The sequence below is a fragment of the Natrix helvetica genome, assembly GCF_964273705.1.
Source record: "Natrix helvetica genome assembly, chromosome: 2".
Lineage (NCBI taxonomy): Eukaryota > Metazoa > Chordata > Lepidosauria > Squamata > Natricidae > Natrix > Natrix helvetica.
In genome coordinates, this window is record NC_138552.1 from 114,383,740 (window position 1) to 114,408,363 (window position 24,624).

Below are 24,624 nucleotides of genomic sequence, written 5' to 3' on the forward strand. Positions count from 1 at the left end.
GATCTTCACAGCCTAACATCTCCAAGAGAAGTGTCAAGAGCAGAATTATGAATTGTACATCAGCTTTGTGGATCTCACCAATGCTTTTGACACTGTCAGTTGGGAAGTTCTGTGGTGTATCATGTCAAAGTTTGGGTGCCCTGATAGATTCATCCTGATGGTATGTCAGTTCCACAACGGCATGACAGCTCATTTTCTGGACAACAAAGAAGCTTCAGAACCTTTCCCATCGCAAATGGCATCAAGCAAGGGTGCGTGCTTGCATTGACCCTGTTCAGCATAATGATTCAGCCATACTGTCAGATGTCTTCCAGAACAATTCCTTGGAAGTCAGTCTAAGATACAAGACTGATGGAAAACTGTTCAGCCTGCGAAGACTCCAGGCTGTCACCAAGATAAAGGAGACTGTGCTCTGAGACCTCCTTTTTGTTGATGACTATGCCTTGTATGCCCAGATCAGAGCAGGAAATGCAAGCCAGCGTGGACAAATTCCCAGTAGCATGTGACAACTTTGGCCTCCTCAACAACACAAAGAAGACCGAAGGGATGCACCAGCCATCCCCGAATGCCCAACATAAAGAGCCCATCATCACAGTAAAGGGACAAAAGCTGCATGCAGTGGCCGCACCCTCTCCCATGCAGTGACAATTGACATCGAGGTCAGCTGCCGAATCGCCAAGTCAAGCTCTACTGTCATGCCCCCATCAGAGTCTGAATCTGTGGGGGAAGATGAGCTGGAACAAGAACTGACAATGATTGAGAGGGCAGCTTTTTTGGCCTTGGAGAAAACTGGGGAAGGGCAGTCAGTCCAGGCAAGGCTTTTTGGAATTAGTAAGGCCTGCAGGCAGGGAGGAACAGAGGCAGGATGAACATGAGAGACAGAGCTCAGACGAGGAGCAAGGACCACCCCCTCCTGATCTAAGGGCTTGGAGAGTGCAGGGAAGACATGATCAGCGCAGACTGAGCAGGCTACTCGGGAGGAAAGTGTCCCACCTATCTTCACCAGGCACACCTGGGGAATGAGACTTAAGGAGATGCTGTGGGGAGGGGCACTTTTTGGGAACAAACAGTGAGTTCCTGAAGTGTTGTGTGCTGACGTTTGAACTTGCCAAAAGTACTTGTATTCCTTTTGGCATTCTGGCTTAATTATCTGTATCTTTTGCTCCCTGAACTACTTGATTTGCCAAAGGAAGTGATATAAAGACACGCTGAAAGCCTCTCTCAAGTCCCTGGATATCGATACCACCTCCTGGGAAACCCTGGCACAAGATCGATCAACATGGCACATGATGATCCACCAAGGCTGCCAGGCATTTGAAGACAGAAAGATAACCATAGCACAAGCGAAGTGAGCACTCTGTAAAGCCAGAGCTGCAAATGCTGCAATAGTGGTGCCCACGCATGCCTGCCTGACATGTGGCAGAACATTCTGTGCCTATATAAGCCTTACCAGCCACCTGCGGACACACCATGGATAGCCCACAATTTGTTAGATGTCAAGGTCCTCTTTGAAAATTATGAATGAACATTATCATGACATCTGTATAGAATGGGCAGCTGATGTCACAGCAAAGCAGTGCGGATTAGCGGAGCTACATGAATTCCCGCCAATTTCCTCAAGCCAGGAGGCTCTACAGGGCCGAAAGTCATCCTATAGGGGTGATGAAGATAGAGGGGATGCTTCGGTAGTCACGAGGAGAGCGGAGTCTGAAGTGACACCCCTGAAGTGAGACGATCATTGAAAGGTGTATTGAAAGTTCAACAGAGTGAAGAAGCTGTTGAAATCACTTATGATATAAGTGATGATATAAGACTCAAGATCCCTAGGGAGGAGTATGGGAGATGTGCCAAGAAGTCAATAAGAGTTGAGCTATGAAAACAGGCAAGAGATGAGGGAAAGGTGCAGCAATAAAAGTTGTTCTATTAAGAATTAGTACAGAGGTAGAAACTAGAAATGGGGAAAATAGTTTTTTTTAACTTGGGAACTATTCTATCAATGGTTGGAAAATAGAAGCAGAAGTTAGAAATTTAGAATTAAGAAGGATACGTAGATAAAGATGAAGTAAATGTGTAATTAAATAATGAATACTGAATAATTAGGATAAGTAAACATGATTAATAGACTTGAAAGATAATGGTGATAAATGTGATGTTTATATGATGTTTATTAATGTTTGATATTACTAACTGATTATAGACAAAACTGAATAGAGTGTTTAATTAAATAACAGAAAATGTTTAATAAGAATAACGGAAGACCATGGCAAATAGATTTTGAGAATAATACTTATAATTATCGTGTACATAAGACTTATTATTTGTATTTAAAAGAAATTGTACCCAGATAATACACTGTCATTGTGAATATGGAAATTTTATATATAACAAAGAAAATTGCATAATAAAAATAATTTTTAAAAAAGAAAATGATAGATGAACATCATCATGACATCTGTATAGAAAAATGGTTTAACTCTGGTACGTTTAAGGCATCTTCACATTACTGTCTTACGGTACTAGCTATCATCACTTGACTTCTTCCCAAGAATAGCAAGATTTTACATATTGTGAAGATATCCTTGGGCAGGGTTGAGATATGGCAGAAAATAAATAGTATTCTGACATTTATGCAATTAAGGACAAATGTAACACCATTCATTCATATGTAGGGATGAGATGAAGGCAATGTACTGGCAACATAGCAGGAAACAAAGATATGGCTGGGGCATATTTGTGCCATGGTAACATGCAGTATATGTGGTTTTAATGACAACATAAGATTGGGATAAAATGAAGATAATGTGTGACCAAAAGGGTTGCCAAAGCATGATGAAGTGTGCTAAATTGCCAATGAGGGCAGGGTATAGAATAGATCTTAATTACAATTATAGAACAGACTTATCTGCATACTAGTTCCCTTTGTCACACTCATACAAGTCTGTCTTCTAAGATGAAAGAGACCATATTTTCTTAGATTTTTAGATACACTCAATAGTTGTACAAGCAGTGTCTTTTTCAAAATTTAAATAAAATGTAGTTTCTCTTGAGTATTCTAACTTTAGTCTCACAGAATATAATTTGAAGAGCTTATTGTTATTATATCAGTTAAGCCCCATTTTTCCTCCATCAAGATAAATAATAGTGTAAAGCCAGAAAAGTGCTCATATAACTTCTTTCTTAATCAGATAAAGCAAGATTAAATTAACACAATTAGATTGTTCTTTAGGCTTTCTTCTGGGTTGTTTAATAGTTATGAATGATAGTGAACTATATTTTAAGTAATTTTTTTTTCTTTCAAAAAGTTATTTGCAATCTGAAGTGTTTTTCTAGCATGTTATTTGTTTAAGGATACTGAACAATAACACAATGAAAGTTATAGAAAACTGGAATGAATAAAACTCTGTTGCCATAAATTGGATTTCATTGTTAATCATCAGGCATGATGCACAAAATAATTTCTGAATTGTGCAATAGCTTTATTAAAACAACTTCAGGCAGAAAAAAATAATAGGCACGTTGTCTCCTCAATTAACACAAATTAACTGCTAATGTTTATCAAAAAGGCTGTTGTAATTAAAGGTTAGGTTCATTGTGTTAGTTTTGTTGATCACAATGTTGAACACAATGTCTCTTTAATCTGCTCACAATAGTTGACTAGATTATTCATAACCGTAGTGAATAAAGTCTCGGATTTTCTATTCCATAAAGTCTGCTTCAACACTGTGATTCCCTTTCCCATTGACTTGGGGCTCTTCGTTCTAGGCATGTTAATGTTGTATTCTGCCTCAGAAGCAGTATAGAAGCCTAGTGCTGTCTTTCCACATTTAATATGGGACAAATTAAGGGATGTGTTTATAGATTCGTCTAATTTTGTTAGGAATAACCCAGTTTCTGCCTCATTTTTGAGGAAAATAGGGTTACTCATCAAGGCATTTCAAATTACATTGGCATGCTTTTATGCCGACTCAATAATTGGAAGGATATACACTAATGTAGTCATGAGGAAGAGACTCTAGGAATCAGATTGTATTACATCTCCATCCACAATAGATCCAGTAAGCCTTTTCTTAGGAAATTTATCTTGGTGTGCAAATAGACCTTGTATTAAACTTTGTTTTCATCCATAGTTCTAAAGGGTGTTTCACAAGCTCATTTTCCAAACTGTCTTTAAAACCCACACTGTAAAAATACATGGAAAGTGGCATGCCAGGGCTTCAGGTATTCAATGCAGGTAGGAAAAAATGAACAAAGGAGACAAGTGCCTTGACTATTTTCCGTGGTTTTGCCATGGAATGGGGAAACACCCCCACCCCCACCCCCAGGGTGGATAAAAAATCTTTAATATATGATTTATTCATCTCATGGCAAAACTAAGGCAGTAAATCAGAATGGCGCGTGACCTTCAAATGGTTTGAATAGATATTTATATCTGTGGTGCAGAGTTCTTTCCATTCTAAAAATATAGACCATTATATGGCAGTAACCTCACAATACTTTCATAACCTTTCATCCATACTGTTAAAACAAAACCTAAAACATAATAGGTCATACATTCTCTCACACATTCCATTTGATATAGTATAATTGAGGGCATGCAGTTCTCTTGACAATGAGGTCCCTACCTATACTATTATGTCTTTCTGGAATAATGTATGTATGTATGTATGTATGTATGTATATTAAGTGTTCTCTTCCCGAGTATATTACTAACATTTTAGCAAAAGTTTGGATTCCTGCCTATGAAAGCAAGTCTGGACCAATTCAATAGCAGTAGAGAGAAATTAAGTTTGATGTTTCTTACCCCCTTTAATCTCCTGGTACTTTCCTGAGTTCAGGTTATTTATAGCATAGTTTTAAAGCAACAGCACTTCAACAGGAGCTCAGCTGCTGTATGATATTTCAATAATTCTAAGGAGATATGCATGGGAAAGGACTTTGGTAGAGTTTTCATTGTTACCAAACTGGCCTTCAGGACCACAGTTTTCTTCTTTTTACACATAATAGGTCACCATAAAATGGAAACGCTTGTCGGCAGGGTCACTGTTTCCCAAAGGGTTTGTGCCCTATTTTTGTTGAGAGGAAATCTCTCAGCTCAGATATTATGACACAATTCAATGCAAAGACAAGGGAAAGTACCGCTGTTTCCAGATAAACCTTTTACAGTGCTTGTGTTAAGTACTTACGGTAGTTTCGTGGATGGTGTCTCCGTTTAGATGTTTCTTATACATTTTTTTTTTCATTTTAAGGTAAGGCATTCGTAAACTGAAGACTCTTAAACCCTAAAAAACTTTGCTTTGTGCTGTAAAATAATCTGAATTGCAAAATAGCCTTTAAAAGGGAGAAATGTAAAATATTTCACTCAAGGAGAAAAGAATTAGGACATATGTATAAGATACAGCAATCATTGCTTGAAAACAGTACATATGAGAGGAACTTTGCTGTGAATATTGACACAAACTGAGCATAAATCAGCAATGTAAGGCAGCTACGAGAACAGCTCAATCAACTTTTTATTATGATCGCAGACCAGGGTTAAACGCTAAAATGTTAAAATAAAATAAAAAATAGAGCAGAACAAGACTTAATAGTACATTATCGTTAGTGGTGAGATCATTGATACGGTAGATGGCCAAGTCTGCCTAATTTTACAGACAGTAGAGCAGAATTTAGCTACTTTCAAAGAAACTATATCATACTGATATGATAGCAATAGTTGTAAATAAAAGAGAACAGAACTTCCTGCATATTTTACCAAGTAAGAACAAATAAAATGAGTCCATGAATCCTTATGAAGGGAACAATATCATAAGGTATGAGCTGTGTTTCAATGGACCCTTGTCCAAAGAGCTACAATGGGACTTTTTTTCTTTCAGCCCTCCAGAACTGCTGTGAGAAGAGTATTACAATGTGCTAGAATTAGTGCTATTTAAAATTTAGAAACATTTTATATAACATAGATGTCAGAGCTGCCTCCTATCAATTCCTAGGAAAGAAAACCTTTGATTCCATAGATTCAGAAAAAATATACTTTTACTAAGAAAGAACTGAATGCAGCAAAAGTCAGGCAACGTCTGAAGCAAACATGCATGAAAAAGATAAATTGAAAATCACCCCAGAGCCCTGAGCTCACCCCCCCCAGTAGTCAGGCAGACAGAGTCCAATCATAGGCCAGGAAACTATTTTGGGAATGTCTCTGGTTCAGGTGCTCTGCACTGCCATTCCCAGAACGGCTGGCCTTGAAGATGTCAAACAAGTCAAGTTCACCTCTGTGAGTCCAGTCCTCCCCATAGTTCTCGGCAGTTCTGCTCTCACACCACTTGCACACTTCCTCTCCCAAATACCTATTGCTCCCTGCCTCACTATTTCCATAGCAGCTGGCAGCAAGCTTGAAGAAAAGCGATGATGGCCAGGTTGACAAAGGTTATCTTGCTGGTTTATGAAGAGGGTTTGAAATCACACCTAAAGTACTTTCTTTAATCAGCTGTTTGATAGTGTTTGATAGTGTCTTTCTTTAATCAGCTGTTTGATAGTGTTTAATCAGCTGTTTGATAGTAATCAGCTGTTTGATAGTGATAGCATGGCTCTTCTATCTTTAGAGCTGATGGTCAGATCTTACATTTTGAGATCATATCACAAATGATCTCAAAAGAGTTGACATGATTGTGGACACTCACATAAAACATTGCTTTCCAGACTCAAATTTTATAGCATGCTGGCTTCCTATTTCATATGTCTAAATTTTAAAAATGCTAATTGTTCTTTTAAAAAATGAAATAGTTGATTATTTCTAATAGTAGGTCGGGTGGTCTCTGTGAGCACCACACTGAGTACTCCTAATGTAATGTTAGGAGTTCTTCTTCTGAAAACCCTCAAAACTGGTATAGAATAGTTTTGGGAAATAGACAAAGAAGGAAATGAATTAATATAGAACTGGAAACAAAGGACCTTCCAAAAATCCTCAAGCAACCTAAGTCTATGTGTTTATATTTATGGGTTAACACTGGGAGGGTGTAATTCTGGAGTGAGGGTTCTTCTAGAGTGGAATGGAGGTTGGGACTGCATTCATTTGAGTCATACCTCTACTCCTTATTGTTCTAGACCAGTGGTTCTCAACCTTCCCAATGCCACAACCCTTTAATACAGTTCCACATGTTGTGGTGACCCCCAACCATAAAATTGGTGTCTCAGTTCCTAAGACCATTGAAAAAATGTGTTTTCCGATGGTCTTAGGCGACCCCTGTGAAAGGGTCGTTCGATCCCCAAAGGGGTCCCGACCCACAGGTTGAGAACCACTGTTCTAGACCCTTCCACAGTCCTTCTGCCTTATGACTTTTCTGGGTCTTTCTACAGCTTGCTGCACAGGTCCTAGAGGAGAAAGGCATTGCTTTTGGATTACTGGATTCCAAGAAAGATGCAAAGCTTGCAAAAAAACTAGGTAAGTGTAATCCATTTTTCATTCTTCAAGGGGGTGAGAAATTCCAGCACCTTGTTTTCATGACCCAAACTAAGCCAGTGTTTAGTTTTAAAAAGCAGAATACATGTGTAATGTGCGCAAAAGGATTTTCTATCATACTATCATCTACTTGTTCTGTTTCTCTTGTGCATTTTTGGTTTTTATTATTATTATTTGTTTGGTTTGATTATTCTGAGATATAATGATAAAACAGCAAACTATAAAAGAAAGTTTATAAAGCCAGTATGGTCTTGATGGGCTGTCTGCTAAACTAAAGCAAGGTCATGGCACACACTTGAACGTAAATCAGGAAGCCTGTAATTGTGGGGTCTGTCTGGCAAGAAGAAAGAATGCTTATTCACAGGAAATATGCATGTGTAAAGCTTGTAACAATCCTGGGTAGTTAGAAAGCTGATAAAAGTAACAAAGAGTTAGGCATCTTGCAGACCTCAGGCAGAAGTTAGGAATAGAGATGGCCTGGAGCAAATAGAATGTATATTAGATAACTCCTTGAGCATCAATTAGCCAAGGTTTAGGAATAGGGACAGCTAGATTACTAAAATGTTTATTAGATGATATTTCTTATTATCTTGCCTTGCCCCGCCTTCTCTTTTAGTGAAAATATACAAAGCTTTCTTAATCCTTTGTTCTGGGCTCTTGGCATTTTGGCCAGGAGCCCTTTTTTGGGGGGGGGGTACTCTAATAAAAAGCAATCAAAACCTGTACCTCATGTCTAGGGTCCCTCATTGGCCTTGGCACCAGGATCAGACCCACATTGGGTACGATAGTCTGGTCTAGTGGTTAAGGCATCAGGTTAGAAGCCAGGAGATCAGTTCTAGCCCTTGCTTGCCTTAGGTACAAAGCCAGTGGGTGACTCTCAGCCTAGCCCACCTCAAAGACTTGTTGTAGGGAAAACAGGAGGAGGATGACATATTAGATATGTTGACTGTCTCGAATTATTTGTAAGAATCATAAAGCAGGATTAAAAAATTGAAAAGAGAATGAATGCACAACATAAATAGAATTCTGTGGCCTCTGCTGTCTCTACTGACTCTGCATGTAGATACAGGATTATTTGCAAATTAAGCAGAAGTGAGTGCATGTTAGTTTTATAGTCTGTCAGAAACTAAAGCCAGCAGTTATATAGAACTGCCTGCAATGTATAGTCTTTATTTAAAAAGTTTAAACAATTTTCAGATTCCACCTTAACCCCCCCCCTCCAGATTACTAGCCCAACCTTAACAAAAAAGTAACATGAGGGAGTTCACAAAAAGCTTATAAATATTTACTAAACCAGTCTCTCCTTCGTCCTTGATGAGCATTTGTTCTCTCGGAATTCCTGTCTTCCATTCAATTGCATTCTATTGCCTTTCCCCGTAAACTTAATGCCATTTCAGGTAAAATATTCTAAATTATTCTTATATTGCTTCTGTTTAGTTTTGCCTGGATTAAAATACAGATTTATCACTGTGGCAGGTGCTAGTTTTGACTTCAATAAGCCTAAGAGTAAGTATCTGGCAAGCAAGACAAGGAGTGGCTGGGAGGAGAGGGGTGAGGAGAGGCAGCCATTGACGTGAATGATATTGAGTTGGCCCATCCAGTCACATGACCACCCCAGGCATGCCTAGCCAGCCGGTCATTAGAGCAGAGAACCAGTTGTTAAATTATTTGAATCCCACCACTGTTCAGAACCCACAGTGAGCCTAAAAAATTAATTGTATCTTATGTAGGAAAAGTAACTTGTGTTATCTTTCACTCAGACTGCAGCACTGATCCATGTATTTATTTGCATTTTTGTCTTTTTTTCTAGGTTTGGATGAAGAAGGAAGCCTATATGTCTTTAAGGAGGATCATGTAATAGAGTTTGATGGGCAAATGTCAGCAGATGTCTTGGTTGAATTCCTATTGGATGTAGGTTCATCCTGTTTTCCAGTAGAAATAATATATTATCATTAATGCTAGTTACAGAGATGTTCTTTTGCCAAGGAATACAAATAATATAGTGGAATGCAAATCATATATTTTAAGTTAAAGAAACAAACATTATTTCCATTCAAAACTAATGGTATCTATTATATAGGATAATTATCAAAATACTACTTTTAGATGGCCCCAAACTAATTTTACCAATAAATTCATAAGGAAGATCAACTTCAGCCGGTTGATTTCACATGTTTAAAACAGAAGTTCTAGTATTTCAATTTTTCAAGGACTCAGTATTTCAAGGGTTGTCCATTCCACTACAGGCTATTTTATAGATCCCCAAATTGATAGTCAAGTCCACTTTTTAAATGGCAAAACTACCTTGTGGCATAAATTGCCTCCTCTTTAAAGCATACAGAAATGTTGAGGGGCAACTTGGTCACAGGTGGATTTATCTCTGATTATATAAAGTGAATGTACAAGCTATCTGAGCCACTGACCCTTATGCTGTGATAGTGAGTTTTTAAAAGTTTCTGTTCATGTTCTCTTTGGTGACAACAGTAATGTGACATAGACACTGAGACTACAACATTCCATGATTGACCTCAGTGATGAAGTTTTCCATCACTGCCTTTGTGTTAAATTGTTCCTGTCAAAATTCTTTCTTCCTGACAGCTGATGGAAGATCCTGTAGAAATCATTAACAGCAAACTGGAACTTCAAGCCTTTGACCACATGGAGGAGGAGATCAAACTTATTGGCTACTTCAAAGGAGAAGATTCAGAACGTGCGTTCTAAGTCATGATGGAATCTGAAGGGAGCTGGAAAGCAGTATTATTATTTTTCTTTGCTGGAAATGAATTGATATCTTTCTTGAAACATTTGTACGTTCTTTACAACACGCACTGTGTGTAGCCCTGCCTAGAATAGTATGTGATTCTTTTTCCTTTTTCTTCCTTCTCAGATTACAAAGCATTTGAAGAGGCAGCTGAACACTTCCAGCCTTATGTCAGGTTCTTTGCCACATTTGACAAAGGGGTAAGGACACAAAGATTCCCATGCTGATCTGGTAATTGAGAAAGTGGTAGTCTTGAAGTTCTAGGTGCATTTTCTGATTCTGATTATCTGGAATTATGCAGTCAGCCTTATGGCTAGAATAAAGGTACAGTTTGTTTTGGTAGATGGACTATGTCAGAAGTTGAATTATGGTGAGGAGAAAGAACATGACTGTTCTGGATCTATTGGACCTCTTGGCATGTTTTGTATGGATCATTTTCTGTTCTCAGATTTTCATTAAGGTTTTTGTGCAGTCATACTGACTTTGTCTGCTATCTTCTTATTTCCCTCGTTGGAATTATTTACAGCTGTTTTTAGTATTTCTTTCTCTAGGAAGTCTCATCCATTTCTTTTTTCCTCTGAAACTCTCTTTCATGAAATACTTCTTATTGCTGAGTTCAATAAAACAAAGGGAAGGGGAGCTTAACTCCAAGGGTTGTGTTTGACTATAACTTCAGCTGTACATGATCATTTCCCCAAATCTGCTTCATACTGACTAAGTCAGGGGTGTCCAAACTTGGGAACTTTAAGACTTGTGGACTTCAACTCCCAGAATTCCCCAGCCAGCATGGAGAAAATTTTCAGCATGACAAGTCAGAAAGATCATACTTGCAAGAGTTTGTTTTCTAATCATTATTAAGCCAATTAATGTCCCCCATAAGTATGACTTTATTTTTATCCCACCTTTATTTTTTTTATGAATAACTCAAAGCAGCAAACATACCCAATGCACTTTCTTCCTACTATTTTCCCTAGTACAACTTTGTCTGGTGGGCTGAGCTGAGAGTGACCGGGGACAAAGTCACCTGCTGGCTTTCATCCCTTAAATCGGACTAGAATTCACAATCTACTGGCTTCTAGCCAGGTGCCTTAACCACGAAATAAAACTGGATCGCCTTCACTTTGTTCTGGAAGATGTAATGCATGTCTTCTCTTTGGTTCAGCAGCAGTAGCAGATACCAACAATAATACTCTTTTCATTTACTTTTTTTATTTTGTGCAGCATTGTTAAGTTAATTTGTTTGGATTTTTTAGCAAGAAAAGGTATTTTTAACATATAAGGCAATCCCTCATTTTCTGTGTCTTCTGTTCCTTTTGCACAGTTAATAGTATATTTCAACTACTATAATCCTGTTGTGGGATCACCTTCCCAGGTCTCTATTAGACCTATTTATAATATTTGCTTTCTGTTCATAAATTCATAACATTTATATACCATATTCTGAATATGAATGTATAGACAATGAAGGCCATTAAGTTATGAGCCAATATTTTAACTTTTTTTTAATTTCAGAGAGCCTTTTTCAACAATATTTTCATTTTCTAGAACACCTATGTTCTTGATTCATGATCCTCATTTTAGTGGAGGAAAATTCCAAAACGTCCTTTATAACGATTGTTTATGCCCCTGCAAGTCAAATACAGAAGAATCCTGAAGTCTTGTATTTTTTATAGGCTGTTTTATATAGTAGAAATATTGCACCTCTTTTAGTGGACTGCTCAGGATGTAGAGATTATTTTTACAAATACATTACTATTGTTGACTGATCAATATCACTGTTCAGTGGTGCTGGTCTAAAAACCAAGACACTGTGAATTCTAGTTCCACCTTAGGCATGAAAGCTACTGTAGTTGGGTGACCTTGGGCCAGTCATTCTCTTTCAGCCAAACCTATCTCATAAGTATTATGTGTTTTTGTTGTGGAGAAAATGGAAGAAAAGTGCATTATGTATGTTCACCACCGAGTTTATTTCATGTAGTTAAGCTGCTATTGTAGCATCATGCCTTTAGAAATATTATTTCTAGTGTCATAACATATAAAGTTTCATAACACACGTATATATATATATATATATATATATATATATATATATATATATATATATATATATATATATATATATATATATATATATATATATATATTTGTTCTTATTTGTTTATAAGATAAAAATTATATGCTGAGTATTATATGCTAGTGCAACTATATTTTTGCTTTCTAACTTTTAAAACAGCTTTGCTGATGACATGGAGTTTAAACTGAAAAATCAGATGGAATACTTTTAACATTTGAAAAATATTCATATAATATTGATCAATAATCAATATTGTCAAGACAAGAAACAATGGATGGAAACTAAGCAAGGAGAGAATCAACCTAGAAATAAGGAGAAATTCCCTGACAGTGACAACCATTATTCAGTGGAAACCTTCAAAAGTTATGGTTGCTCCATCATTGGAGATTTTTAAGAAGAGACTGGACAGTCCTTTGTCTGAAGTGGTATAGGGTCTCCTGTTTGAGTAGGGGGTTGGACTAGAAGACCCCCAAGGTCCCTTCCAATTCTGTTATTCTATGTTTTATAATATATCCTAAACTTTTAAAATCTATTTATCAGAAATAGAAATTACTATTGTAAGTCTACAATATACCATACTTTTCAGCAAAATAAATTACAATAATTTATCAATGCAACATTTCTCATTTCTTATAGGTGGCCAAGAAATTGGGCCTAAAGCTAAATGAGGTGGATTTTTATGAACCATTTATGGATGATCCCATCCGTGTTCCTGACAAGCCATATACTGAAGAAGAGTTGGTTGAGTTTGTGAATGAGCACAAAAGGTACAGAGAATGGCATAAGGATCATTTCACCTACATTTTCATCAATACCTACCTACCTACCTACCTACCTACCTACCTACCTACCTACCTACCTAATTCATATACAGTAGCTGCCTGCTCACTCACAGTGACTCTATGTGGCTTACAAGCAATAAAACACAATATATGAAAAAAAACAATAACCCCTGCTTGACACATACGTCATTTGATGGGCTCCATCCCACTCTGGGTTCCCCAGGCCCGCTGGCAAAACCAAATCTTCAGGGCCTTATGAAAGAGTGTCAGTGTAGGCCAGTCTAATTTCTGAAGGGACAATATTCCAAAGGTCGGGATATTTGGGTCCCACCAGATGTACCTCCTTAGAGGATGGGACTCGCAACAGTCCTTGGCTGCTTATTCTACTGAGTTGGGCAGATGTAACTGACAAGATGTGGTCCGTCAGATAACCTGATCTCAAGCCATGAAGGGCTTTAAAGGTGACAAGCAGCACCTTGAATTGCATCCGGAAACAAATTGCAGCCGGAAACAAATCGGCAACCAATGCAGCTCCTGCAGGACAGGCGACACATGTGCACACCGAAGTCTGCACAAAACCATGCATGTCGAATTCAAGTATCAATCATTGAAAAATAGTGAATTTATATAGTTCCCTCCTGAGCTTGGTAGAGTTGATTAATGGGTAGTGTTTTGAAAGCTTCATTTTTGTCATGTCCTTCCTAAAACCTGGAGAAAGTTAGCATACATTTGGTAACTGAAAAAGATGATCTAATGGCTGGATGCTTTCAAGGTTTCTATTTATTTGTGAAAAGTACATAAGTGGAGGTCTCTTAAGCCTTCCACTCACAATACTGTAATCCACAGGGTTTGTCTACATTCACTATCCTATTCATTTCAATGTTGATTTGAATATCCAGTTCACATAAAGATTTTTCAACTTTCCTCTCAGGAAAAGAATCTGTTTTACCTAGATGGGTAGCTGAGAAAACAAGGCGGGAAAAGGGTATATAATACCTTGAGCCTGATAGAATCAGCCCTACACACTGCTGTTGTTTACGTTAATACCATCTGCTAATGCTTTTCTCTGAACATCCTCCAGTCCTTCTGTGTTTGTTGAAGAATGACTATAATGTTTTATGGAACTGGTTTCTGATCTGCCAGTCATGCTTTCTGAATCTACCTTCCCTACACATATTCTTATGAATCGAAATAGAATGGAATGGAACTGAAAACCATTTGTTTCCCTTTCAGAGCCACCCTGCGCAAGTTGCAGCCTGAAGACATGTTTGAGATCTGGGTAAGGGATGGAAGTTGCAAACCTTATGGAATCTTCATATGAAAAAGGCCCTGGATTGGTAATGCCAGCAAACAGTTAACGAGACCGTATTATGCTAGTGCTGTTTGTGCCATTTCAAGGCAAAATTCAAAGCAATAGTCCGAGTCTATGAAGCCATAGGGAACCTGGTGCAGGATATCAAAAAGGGTATCTGTTCCTGCCTATCTTATCCTTGGATTGCTGAAATGCCCCATGAGAATAACCTTGAGGAATGAGGATAAAGAGCTGTAGTTAAAGCAAGGGTCAAATAGAAAAATCTAAGTCCAAAAGAGGAATGGAATTTGAGAAAGTGTCTCTCAGACTTGACCGTTTCTAATTCCTTTGAGGAAAAAGGCAGAAACGGGATTGCAAAATTCTGTTATTGTAGCAGTAGCAGAATATTTTAGTATTAATAACTTAGGTATTCAAGTCCGTCCACCCTGAAGGCCTGACGGTTGCTTTCTGAAGTCTTTCTCTGGCCAAATGAGTTAAGAAGGATAGCCAGAAGAAAAAAGGTCTTTTCAGTTATGCCACCTTCTTCACCTGATTTTTTAAAATATATATTTATATTTAAAATATTATTTCACTATTTTTCCTAGTATAATATTGCTAGTTTTATTATTGAAATTTTAATCCCATAGCAATTGCTGTCTTATTGCTGCTTAATATTTTATTTTATTGTGCTATTTTCCATAGTAGTTTTAATTTTTAAATCTTTTCCTGTATTTATTTCCTGCTCAAAAATTAAACAAACAAATAAATATGCATTTAGTCTAGGATTCCTCTTTTAATCCAATTTAAGGCACTTTGTAAATGTCTGAGCTAATTTCTGGCAGCAACAGGAATTGTGTACAAATGAAAAGACCGATTAGAATGAGCCATCACTGCTAAGAAACCTCCTTCTAAGTAATATCTAGTTTATCCATACAAAGATAGAGATGCATGCACTATGTTATGATTAAATAATTTTAGAGAATACCTATTCCATTGTTTTACTATAGTAAAATTATGGCACATCCACGAATAGCTCAAGATCAGTGATTCCATAGTATTTTAAATAAAAACAATGATCAAGTCAAAGTGACCTTGTTTTGTCATCAAGCAATTAAGGATAACAACTTCCTCTAGGCTGCACACATACAGTATTGTGTACCTCTATAGAGGAATCTCTTTTTCTTATAGAAGTGAATTTTGGAACATGGAGAGAAAAAGGCCTAGAAGTACTGAATGTTTTACCATTAAATAGAGGCCGAGCCTCTAGCCATCCCCTTAACACCAGGGGTGGGTTGCTGCTGGTTTTACTACTGGTTTGCTTTGTGCGCGTATGCAATGGAGGCCTCTCTACCATCTGGCATCCTGTGACTTAGTGCTGTCCCATTGCTGTATGGTGAAGCATCACAAGCTAGTGTTACTGGTAGGGTTCCTTTGAAATGAGCTAGGACAGAGTCCGAGGAAGCAGTGATTTTACTACCTTGAACACTTTGTCTTGAGTGCTCGACCAGACCCAGGGCACTTGTTTGTCCAGTAGGCAGTGTAATGGTTCTGCCAGGGCAGCCTTATCCGGTAAGCAGAAATGGTAAAAATTGAGCAAGCCCAGGAATGCTTGGAGCTCCCCCTTGGATTTTGGTGTGGGGGCTTGCTGAATTACCTTTAGCTTTGCTTTAGATGGGTGGATTCCAGAAGCATCAATGTGGAAACCCAGGAATTCTGTGGATTTCACGCCGATCTGGCACTTTTTCCTCTTGAGTTTTAGGCCTGCCTTGCAGAAATGTTGGAGTACTGTATGGAGACGTTTTGCCAGGACTGCCACTGATTCCCCAAAGTATGGGCATATGCTAGGAATGTTCTTCAGTATTTGTTATGAAATACTTTGGAACAACCTGGTGCCATGCTTACCCGAAACTGCAAGCGGTGCACTCGGAATGCACCTCTGTGACTATTGTTTGTGCTTCTGCAGTAGCGTCATCTACTGCTAGCTGCTAGTAGGCCTGGATGAGGTCTAGCTTAACATAGATTCGGCCTCCCTGGAGTGAGGCGAGGATGTGGCTTACCTTTGGTACTATAGTGTAAATATGCTGCTCCATAGTGCCTTGTTTATAGTGCACCTGTAGTTTGCGCAGATGCAAATGTCCCCATTAGGCTTAATTGGGGTCACTATGGGAGTTTCCCAATGGCTGCAGTCCACTGCTTTAAGCACTCCCTGCTGTACCAGCTTGTCTAGTTCTGCATCAATTTTAGGCTTCAATGCAAAGGGAACCATACGCGATTTTAATCGGATTGGAGTTACTGCTGGATCAAGGTTTAGTGAAATGGGTGCCCCTTTGTATTGTCCCAGTTCAGTGCTGAATATGTCAGCATATTGTTGGCATAACACTTCTAGATTGGCTATTTGGATTCAATGGATGCCCATTATTCTGATGCCCAGGGCCTCGAACCAGTCCAGTCCTATGAGGCTGGTGCGCGGCCCCTCTACGACCATTATGCTGAGGAACCCTTGAATTCTCTGAATTGTATTGTAATGGTAGTGTCAGGAACATGGTGATTCTGGAAGTCCGTTAGCACTAAGTTCGATGATTTAAGTGGGACCCCTTGAAATTTTGGTTGGAGTGTTATCTTGTCTTTGATGGGGCATTGGACCCTTGTGTGTTGGATGCTATATCTTTCTGAGCAGTATTCAACTCTGTTCTGTCCTAGGGGTCTTTTCCCTTTGTGCTGCTGTGTTGCAGGTTTCATTTCCCGCTGACGACCTCTGCAAACTCTGGCAATGTGCCCTTCCTTTCCACAGGCATAGAATACTGCTGTGCGGAATCTGTACTCTGCTCTTTCACACTGTCCCTGCAGCTTGCAGCTCTCTGGGGGAGTTGCTTGCTCTGTGGAGCATGGCCTTCTGGGTGGCTCTCTCTGTAAGCAATCAATTTCTTCTATCTCACTGACCCCCCTGAGCGTTCTGCAGTCTCTTGGTGGATCGCTGGGCTGCACTTAAGAGTCCTGGGGATGGATCCCACAGGTACATCTGCACTTCAGTGTATCTTACTGGCAGGCAGGGTGGGGATCGTGGTCCCACCAGGGCTCTTTACCCTGTCTGACACTCAGTGATTTCAGTGTCCCTCCAGTGTGATTTACTGGTAAGCAAGAAAAAAACAGCATAGATACAACAGTATTTATTGACTCAAAATTGGAACTGAGGAACAGCAGGCAAATCCCTGTAATTTATACTCTGGGCCCCACAGGGCCTTAACCAATCATAATACTTGAAAAAGCCCACCCACCCAAATATGAATGTTCTAAATTTCCCTTAAAAACAGTTGAAGTTAACAGTTAGGGTCATCTAAAAGGTAGTTTTACTTTAGCAGGGCTTAACACAACATATATACTCAATACATAACAGGAAAGATTCCTCCTTTTCCAAATCCAGTGTCTTTCTTCTCATAAAATACATAATTTGCCTATATAAATCCCCAGGTCACCCCTTTATATTTCTAATTAAACTCTGTTTGAGACTGTTGGAAGAAATGTCCATCTGGGTTCAGTTCCAAGTGGGGAGAAAGACAGTGGAAACATGGAGGCTATTTGGAAAGATGGTTTAATGGTGGACAGGATCACATGGTTTGAGATCCTGGGCAAAATGAGCACATGGGTGAGAGAGGGAGAGAGATTTTTACCCTCTGTTGGGCTTTGAACTTGCTTCCTGTTCCGGTGGCAAGAAATGCATCCTGATTGGTTGTCAGACTCCCATGGGGCTATTCAGCAGGACCTTTATAGGTTGTCTTGAGTCCCAGGCCTTGTTGAATCTTGCTGGGTGATGATGTAATGAAGGGCCTTTGGCAATTTGTATTATGACTTAAAGGCTTTGTCCTGGTTTGGATCTTGAGTGAGGGCTAATCCTATCGTGTCCTGAGGGCCACGTCTTTTGTGTTGTAGATAAGCTGGCCCAGCCTTTCTGGGGCTATTAACAAAGATGGAAGCTGCTTTCCAAGAGCGTGTTTCTCCTTTTCTCATCCAGGGAGGTATAATACTCTGCCTTTTTAATATTTCTTAGAATATGTCATTCTTCCAGGAGAAGGATGGGTGCTCATTTCCTAAAAGACTTAAACCATTTTAACAGGCAGCCCTGAATCCAGGCCCTGATCTTCTGTGTCTCTTAGCGCCTAAAAGCTGAGGAAAAATGCTCAAACAGATTTTTAGCCTATTCTGTGTGAGTCAGTTAGTTGCAGAGAGAGTTGCCGCCCCGAGTCCCTTTTTGGGAGAGGGGGCGGTTTAGAAATCCAAAGAAATAATAAATAAGTCAGTCTGAGGCTCCAGCCATATGTCTGGTTTCTCCTGTTTAGGAACTGTCTCTGTGCTCTTGTGTTGTTCCCAGAATGCCAGGAGCCTCATGATGATCATCATCATCATTTTGCATTTTTCTCAAGCTCACATCTACTTGCTCTTTGACAAAGTCCAGTTGCCTCTTGAAAAAGCACCTTTGGGACAAGAGATAGATATAACTTCCATCTCTGCCTTATTATAGCTACAAAACTGCTTTCCCTCCCTCCAGAATGCTTCCCCTCACACACAGAATATTTCCACTTCCACAGTAAATTGCACATCCCTGGCTCCTCAGTTTTCTTCTCTCCTTGCTGAAGTTAAGGCTCCGTGGCTCCTGTCTTCATTGCATCAGATTTCTTAGAATTTATTTTATGATGCTTCATTTTCTCTCCTTCATTGTTCCTTCCTCCTGTGGCTGTTGCAAACATTCACCTGAGCTGATCAGTGAGGGAATATCCTCAAAGGCCTGCCCCTGAGCCTTTGCTCCACTGTGCTTATATTGGAGTGAGGCAAAAAAAAAATGAAAACATTGCTGGCTACCACCAAGAAATCTAGTTTAAGGGCACCTGGGGGCCTGAGATGGCTTTTTAAAAGTGAGGAAGGGAGGGAGAAGTAGCATTTCCATCCAATAGGATAGTGTCTTGTCTACAAGCTCCAAGTTGCTCCGGCATTTTAGATCAAAAATTGAGAATTGGAACAATTGATCCAGAAGAGGGAACTGCAGCTGATTCTCTTCTGGATCAATGGGACAAAGGACTGCATGAAAGTGCCTTTGAACTATGATGCCTTGATACTATTTTGCCAGGCCTCTTAAACTAGATAAGGACCTGCTTTTTCTCCCACCACCAGACTTCTTCAAAAAGACATGGACTGAACACTGTTTCTTGCCAACTTTTATTCTTGCTCTGTGTTTAAATCACTGGTTAGTTTATGGAGAATACTCTGCATTGCTTCTGTAATGGGGAGGATGTTACAGGGGCTGTCTGGAGGGGTCTGGTACCTTCTGTTAATTGCATAGATGGAAGGTAGAAAATCCATACACAAAGAGGGAAAAACTTCCAATGGGAAAGAATAGCAGCACATTTTTTCTTAACACAAATAGCAGCTATAAGTTTCATTCAAAATCATAGATGGAGATGGCTTAATTTACCCCCTCACTTCAGTGGTGGGTTCCTACCGGTTGGGACCAGTTCGGCTGAACCGGTAGTGGTTTGGCAGCCTGGCTCATTGGAACCAGCAGTGACCCAGGCCTGCCATGCCCCTGAACCGGTTCTCCAGGTAGCTCCTATAGTGCCGCCATCTTGTTTTTTGCTTCTGCGCATGCACAGAGCAATTTTCATTGCTCTGCGCATACATGCGCAGCGCCCATCAAGCCCCGGTGCACAGCGCATCCACAAGCGAACCAGCAGTAGAGACTGCCAGAACCCACCCCTGTCTCACTTGTGTCTAGAAGAGAATGGAAAGGAGGAGACGGATCGTAGAGTGTGAACATTTCTGTTATACCATTCACATAAAGTGTAATTTGAGCTCACTGGCAAAGTGTTTCTGTTTTGCATACTGAAAATCTGAGGTGCAAACTCTACCATTTCCAGTAAAGTGATTTTGGCTTGGTAGGACTTTTGCCTCAAAACATCTGGAATGGTTGTCAATCAGCATAGCTCACTTAGGGATTGGAATGGGTAGATTGACTCACTAAAACATCATTTCAACTGTGAGTGTGCATGTCAGTGTAGTAGATGGAATTTTGCTTTGTTGCCACTGAATTGAACAGCAGTTTATAGTCTCTGGTAGATAATTATATACACTCTACAAGAACGTGGAGAAAAACTTCTTCCACTGCACTGGAGAGAAGAGCAGGGTCTTTTGTTTAATGAGTTATCGACTCTGGCATTGTGCTTGTGTTAAGACAGCTGGAGATTGAGTGGGGGAGTATGGGGAAAACAAGAAAGAAGCACAGAAGGCCACACTATCTTGGACTACTTTTGCTCCAATTTTAGTCATAAATCTACTCTAAACATCCCTCTCAGACTCTGATTCCCCTGCTGAAGTCTTGATCTTACATTCTCCCTCTCCCACCCCTCCACCAATGTTTTCCACTTATTCTTTTAATTCTTCATTTTATGGGGTTCTGTCACTTTTGGACTCAGAGGGGAAAGACATTAGCATTTAGATGGATTTTTTTCCTCTTGCATTAATACCAATTGAAATTGAAAGCTGGGATTGGCGGGACACAAGGAACATGAGGGTTTTCCATGGTATAATTCCAAGATGACGTTTGTAGCAGGTGCACAATAAACATCCTCCCTGCCAACTCCAGGGGCTTTTGCCAATATAATTTTCACTGAACCCAGCTGCCCAAGGTTTGGATGCTACTTTTGTGGAAGAAAATCTGTTCCAGACTTGATTTTTAATATCAATTTTTCACAAGTCGCCTTTGCAGAATACAGAAAAGAGAATAACAGAAATGGAAGGGGCTTTGGAGGTTTTCTAGTCCAACCCCCTGCTGGAGCGGGAGACCCTGTTCCATTCTAGACAAATAGCTGACTAGTCTCTTGTTAAAAACCTCCATGGATGGAGCATCCACAGTCAATGGAGGTAAGCCGTTCCATTGATTAATTCTTCTGACTGTCAGAAAACTTTTTTCTCCTTTTATTATTATTATTACTTAACTCCATATCTCTTATATGACAAAATTGTGTTTAATACAAAATAACTGGACATTAATCCAGAAGGTGAAAAGTTCATTTCATTCCTGTAATCACCAAGTTGCAATGATTTAAGCAATCATGGAATGTCTAGGTTCAAAAGAACCTCCAGCTCAGTGCACCACTTGCATTCCCAAAGAAATGGCCATTTAGCCTCTGTTGAGCCTCTGAGTCATGGTGGCACAATGGCTAGAATGCAGTATCGCAGGCTAGTTCTGGTGACTGCCAGCACTTCAATTCTCACTGCCTCAACTCAGCCTTCCATCCTTCCGAAGTCCCAGATTGTTGGGGGCAATATGCTGACTCTGTAAACCACTTAGAGCGGGCTATGAAGCACTGTGAAGTGGTATATAAGTCTTAAGTGCTATCGCTAAATGCTATTGCTATTGTTTAAAAAACTTCCAGTGAAGAGAATTCACTCAGGAAAATATTCTATTGTTAAAGAGCTCTCACTGCTGGGAATAATTTTTAATGTCCAATTGAAATTGACTTCTGGGTAATTTAAATTAAATATCCATGGTTTCTTGCCCCATCTTCAGGGCAATTGCTTAATATCATACAAGGCAGCTCTTCTGATATTCAAAGACTTCAGTAAGACATTTGACAAAGTAGACCACAGCCCAAATTTTGATAAGATAGAAAAATGTGGGATAGACAGCATCATCACCACATGGATTCACAACTGGCAGACCAACTGCATGTAGTCCTCTAAACGCAGGGAAGCACACAGTGGGGTATCTCAAGATTCTGCCTTAGGCCCAGTATTTTTCAACATTTTTATAAATGATTTAAATGAGGGGATAGTAGGGGAACACCAAATTTGCAGATGACACCAAGGTGGGTGGGGGGGGAACAGCCAACATTTTAGAAGATAGACTTGAGATTCATATGGACCTTGACCGACTTCAACACTGGGCCCTATCCAGCAAAATGCAATTCAGAGGAGAGAAAAGTAAGGTCTTTGGCAAGAAAAATCAAATGCACAGGTATAGTGCATTTGCGGTACTGCGGTAATATGCGGTACCTGGCTCAACAGCAGTGAGGCAGTAAGAGTCCTAGTGGCAACTGCTTAAGTATGAGTGTGCTGCAGCTGCCCAAAAAGCCAATGCAGTCCTAGGCTGCATCAACTGAAAGATAGGTATTACTATTTTATATTGCACTGGTAAGATCACACTTGGGATACCGTATCCAGCTTTGATTACCATGATACAAAAAAGATATTGAAACTCTAGAAAAAGTACAGAGAAAAACAACAAAGAGGATGAGGTGGTCTGAAGATTAAAGTGTACGAAGAACAGTTACAGGAACCTGGTATACCTAGTTTAACAAAGAGAAGGACTAGGACTGACATGAAAGCAATATGTAAAAATCATGGGTTGACCTAGTCTGCAAAGAACCTGAGGGCAGAGCAAGAAATAACGAAAGTAAGTAATGGAAGATATTGAAGAGAGATCCAACCTAAAATTAAAAAGAATTTTTTTGACAGTGAAAACAATGGAATGGTTTGCTTCCAGAACTTGTTGTGTTCTTTCACTGGAGATATTGGACCACCATTTATCTAGAATGGTATAGGGTCCCCTGCTTGAACAGGGGGCTGGGCTAGAAGACCTCAAAGGTTCCTTCCATCTCTCCTTATGGTCTTCTCATTTTCAGGATATACATAACCAGTACCTTTAGTTCTACCTTTTCTTTCTAAGTTTATGTGTTTTTCTATCTTGTAAAGCAAATTTCGAACCATGGAATAGCAATGTGTGATGTATGTATGTTTTGGTGGTATTGTATACTTCACAATTAATGATGGACTCATCATTACATATTTCTTGCATATAGGAGGATGATCTAGATGGAATTCACATTGTGGCATTTGCTGAAGAAGACGACCCAGGTACAAAACACATAGGCTTGTTGCAGGTCTTGGTGTATAGAACATAAAACATTGCTGTTAGGGGATGATTTTCTATGTGTCATCTGTCTATTAAATGGAAGTGTCCTATGTTATGCTGATTATAGGTATTTACCGCCTGAACTCTGTTCCATTCTTCAGATGTAGGAGAAGTTAGCTTGAAAGAGGCATATAGTATATTCCCATTCTTTTAGAGGAGGGAAAGTGGCTGTATGCATTTTTCCTTTTTGCAAATAAAAGCTAAAAACAATTTAATTAGGAAATCAGTTTTTTGGGGGGGAAAACATTTATCTGAGCATTTTCAGCTTAATTTCTGAAATGTTTCATTTGTGATATTACCTTAATCACTGATTCATTGCTAGCTGTTCTCCTATTCTGTGTTTCATATGTAACTGGAACCATCTTTACTCTCATTCTGGATACATTTACTTCAGTGGTGGGATTCAATTTTTTTTACTACCGGTTCTGTGGGCATGGCTTGGTGGGCATGGAAGGGAAGGATACTGTAAAATCTCCATTCCCATCCCACTCCAGGGGAAGGTTACAACAAAATCCCCATTCCCTCCTGATCAGCTGGGATTCAGGAGACAGAGAATAAATGGAGGCAGGGCCAGTCAGGGGTGGTAATTACCAGTTCTCCAAACTACTCAAAATGTCCACTACCGGTTCTCCAAAACTGGTCGGAACCTGCTGAATACCACCTCTGATTTACTCCCCTGTGATACAGTATGTGTAACGTTAGAAATAGGGAAAAGAAATTATCCACCAGAAAGTCTTCCATTCCAGTTCTGAGTGGGCTGAACTCAGAGCTTAGTGTCTACAAAAAGGACTTGGCAGGTACCTCCCAAATTTGAAACCACTAGTGAAATGGTGGGACTGAGAAATAGTGCACTGAAATAATCTTCTCTCACATGATTGTGGTTGCTTGGAATATGCTATTCTTGTCTGATTACTATAAACACCCAAGTACTATTCTTCAGAGCACTGTTATTATATTTTCAGATGGCTTTGAATTCCTGGAAATTGTCAAGCAGGTTGCCAAAGACAATACTGATAATCCTGATCTAAGCATTGTCTGGATTGATCCTGATAATTTTCCTCTGGTAAGTAGCCCTATCTCCCAGCTGGTCCCTTCTCATTTTTTACACACTTACATTCATGTGCATGTAGAAGTACATAGACATTCCATGTATAATAGAGAGCAAAGAATTGAATCTATTGTGTACTACTATCAAGAAAAAAAATCCATATATATTATATAAAAATGAATACTAGAATACACACACACCAGTGGTGGATTACAGATCCCTTTGCAACCGGTACGGTGCAATGGGGCCAGGC

At 39.4% G+C, this 24,624-nt stretch overlaps 1 protein-coding gene across 2 annotated transcripts in view; it reads left to right on the forward strand.

The window, feature by feature from the left end:
• LOC309386571 (calsequestrin-2-like) overlaps nucleotides 1–24,624 on the forward strand; it is a 46,066-nt gene that overhangs the window by 16,494 nt on the left and 4,948 nt on the right. For both annotated transcript variants that reach the window (XM_081942117.1, XM_081942118.1), the window contains exons 3-10: nucleotides 7,351–7,435; nucleotides 9,264–9,364; nucleotides 10,052–10,163; nucleotides 10,341–10,414; nucleotides 12,925–13,055; nucleotides 14,304–14,349; nucleotides 23,211–23,265; nucleotides 24,286–24,386. In XM_081942117.1, coding sequence (XP_081798243.1) covers nucleotides 7,351–7,435; nucleotides 9,264–9,364; nucleotides 10,052–10,163; nucleotides 10,341–10,414; nucleotides 12,925–13,055; nucleotides 14,304–14,349; nucleotides 23,211–23,265; nucleotides 24,286–24,386 — 705 coding nt within the window. The remainder of the gene's footprint in view (nucleotides 1–7,350; nucleotides 7,436–9,263; nucleotides 9,365–10,051; nucleotides 10,164–10,340; nucleotides 10,415–12,924; nucleotides 13,056–14,303; nucleotides 14,350–23,210; nucleotides 23,266–24,285; nucleotides 24,387–24,624) is intronic.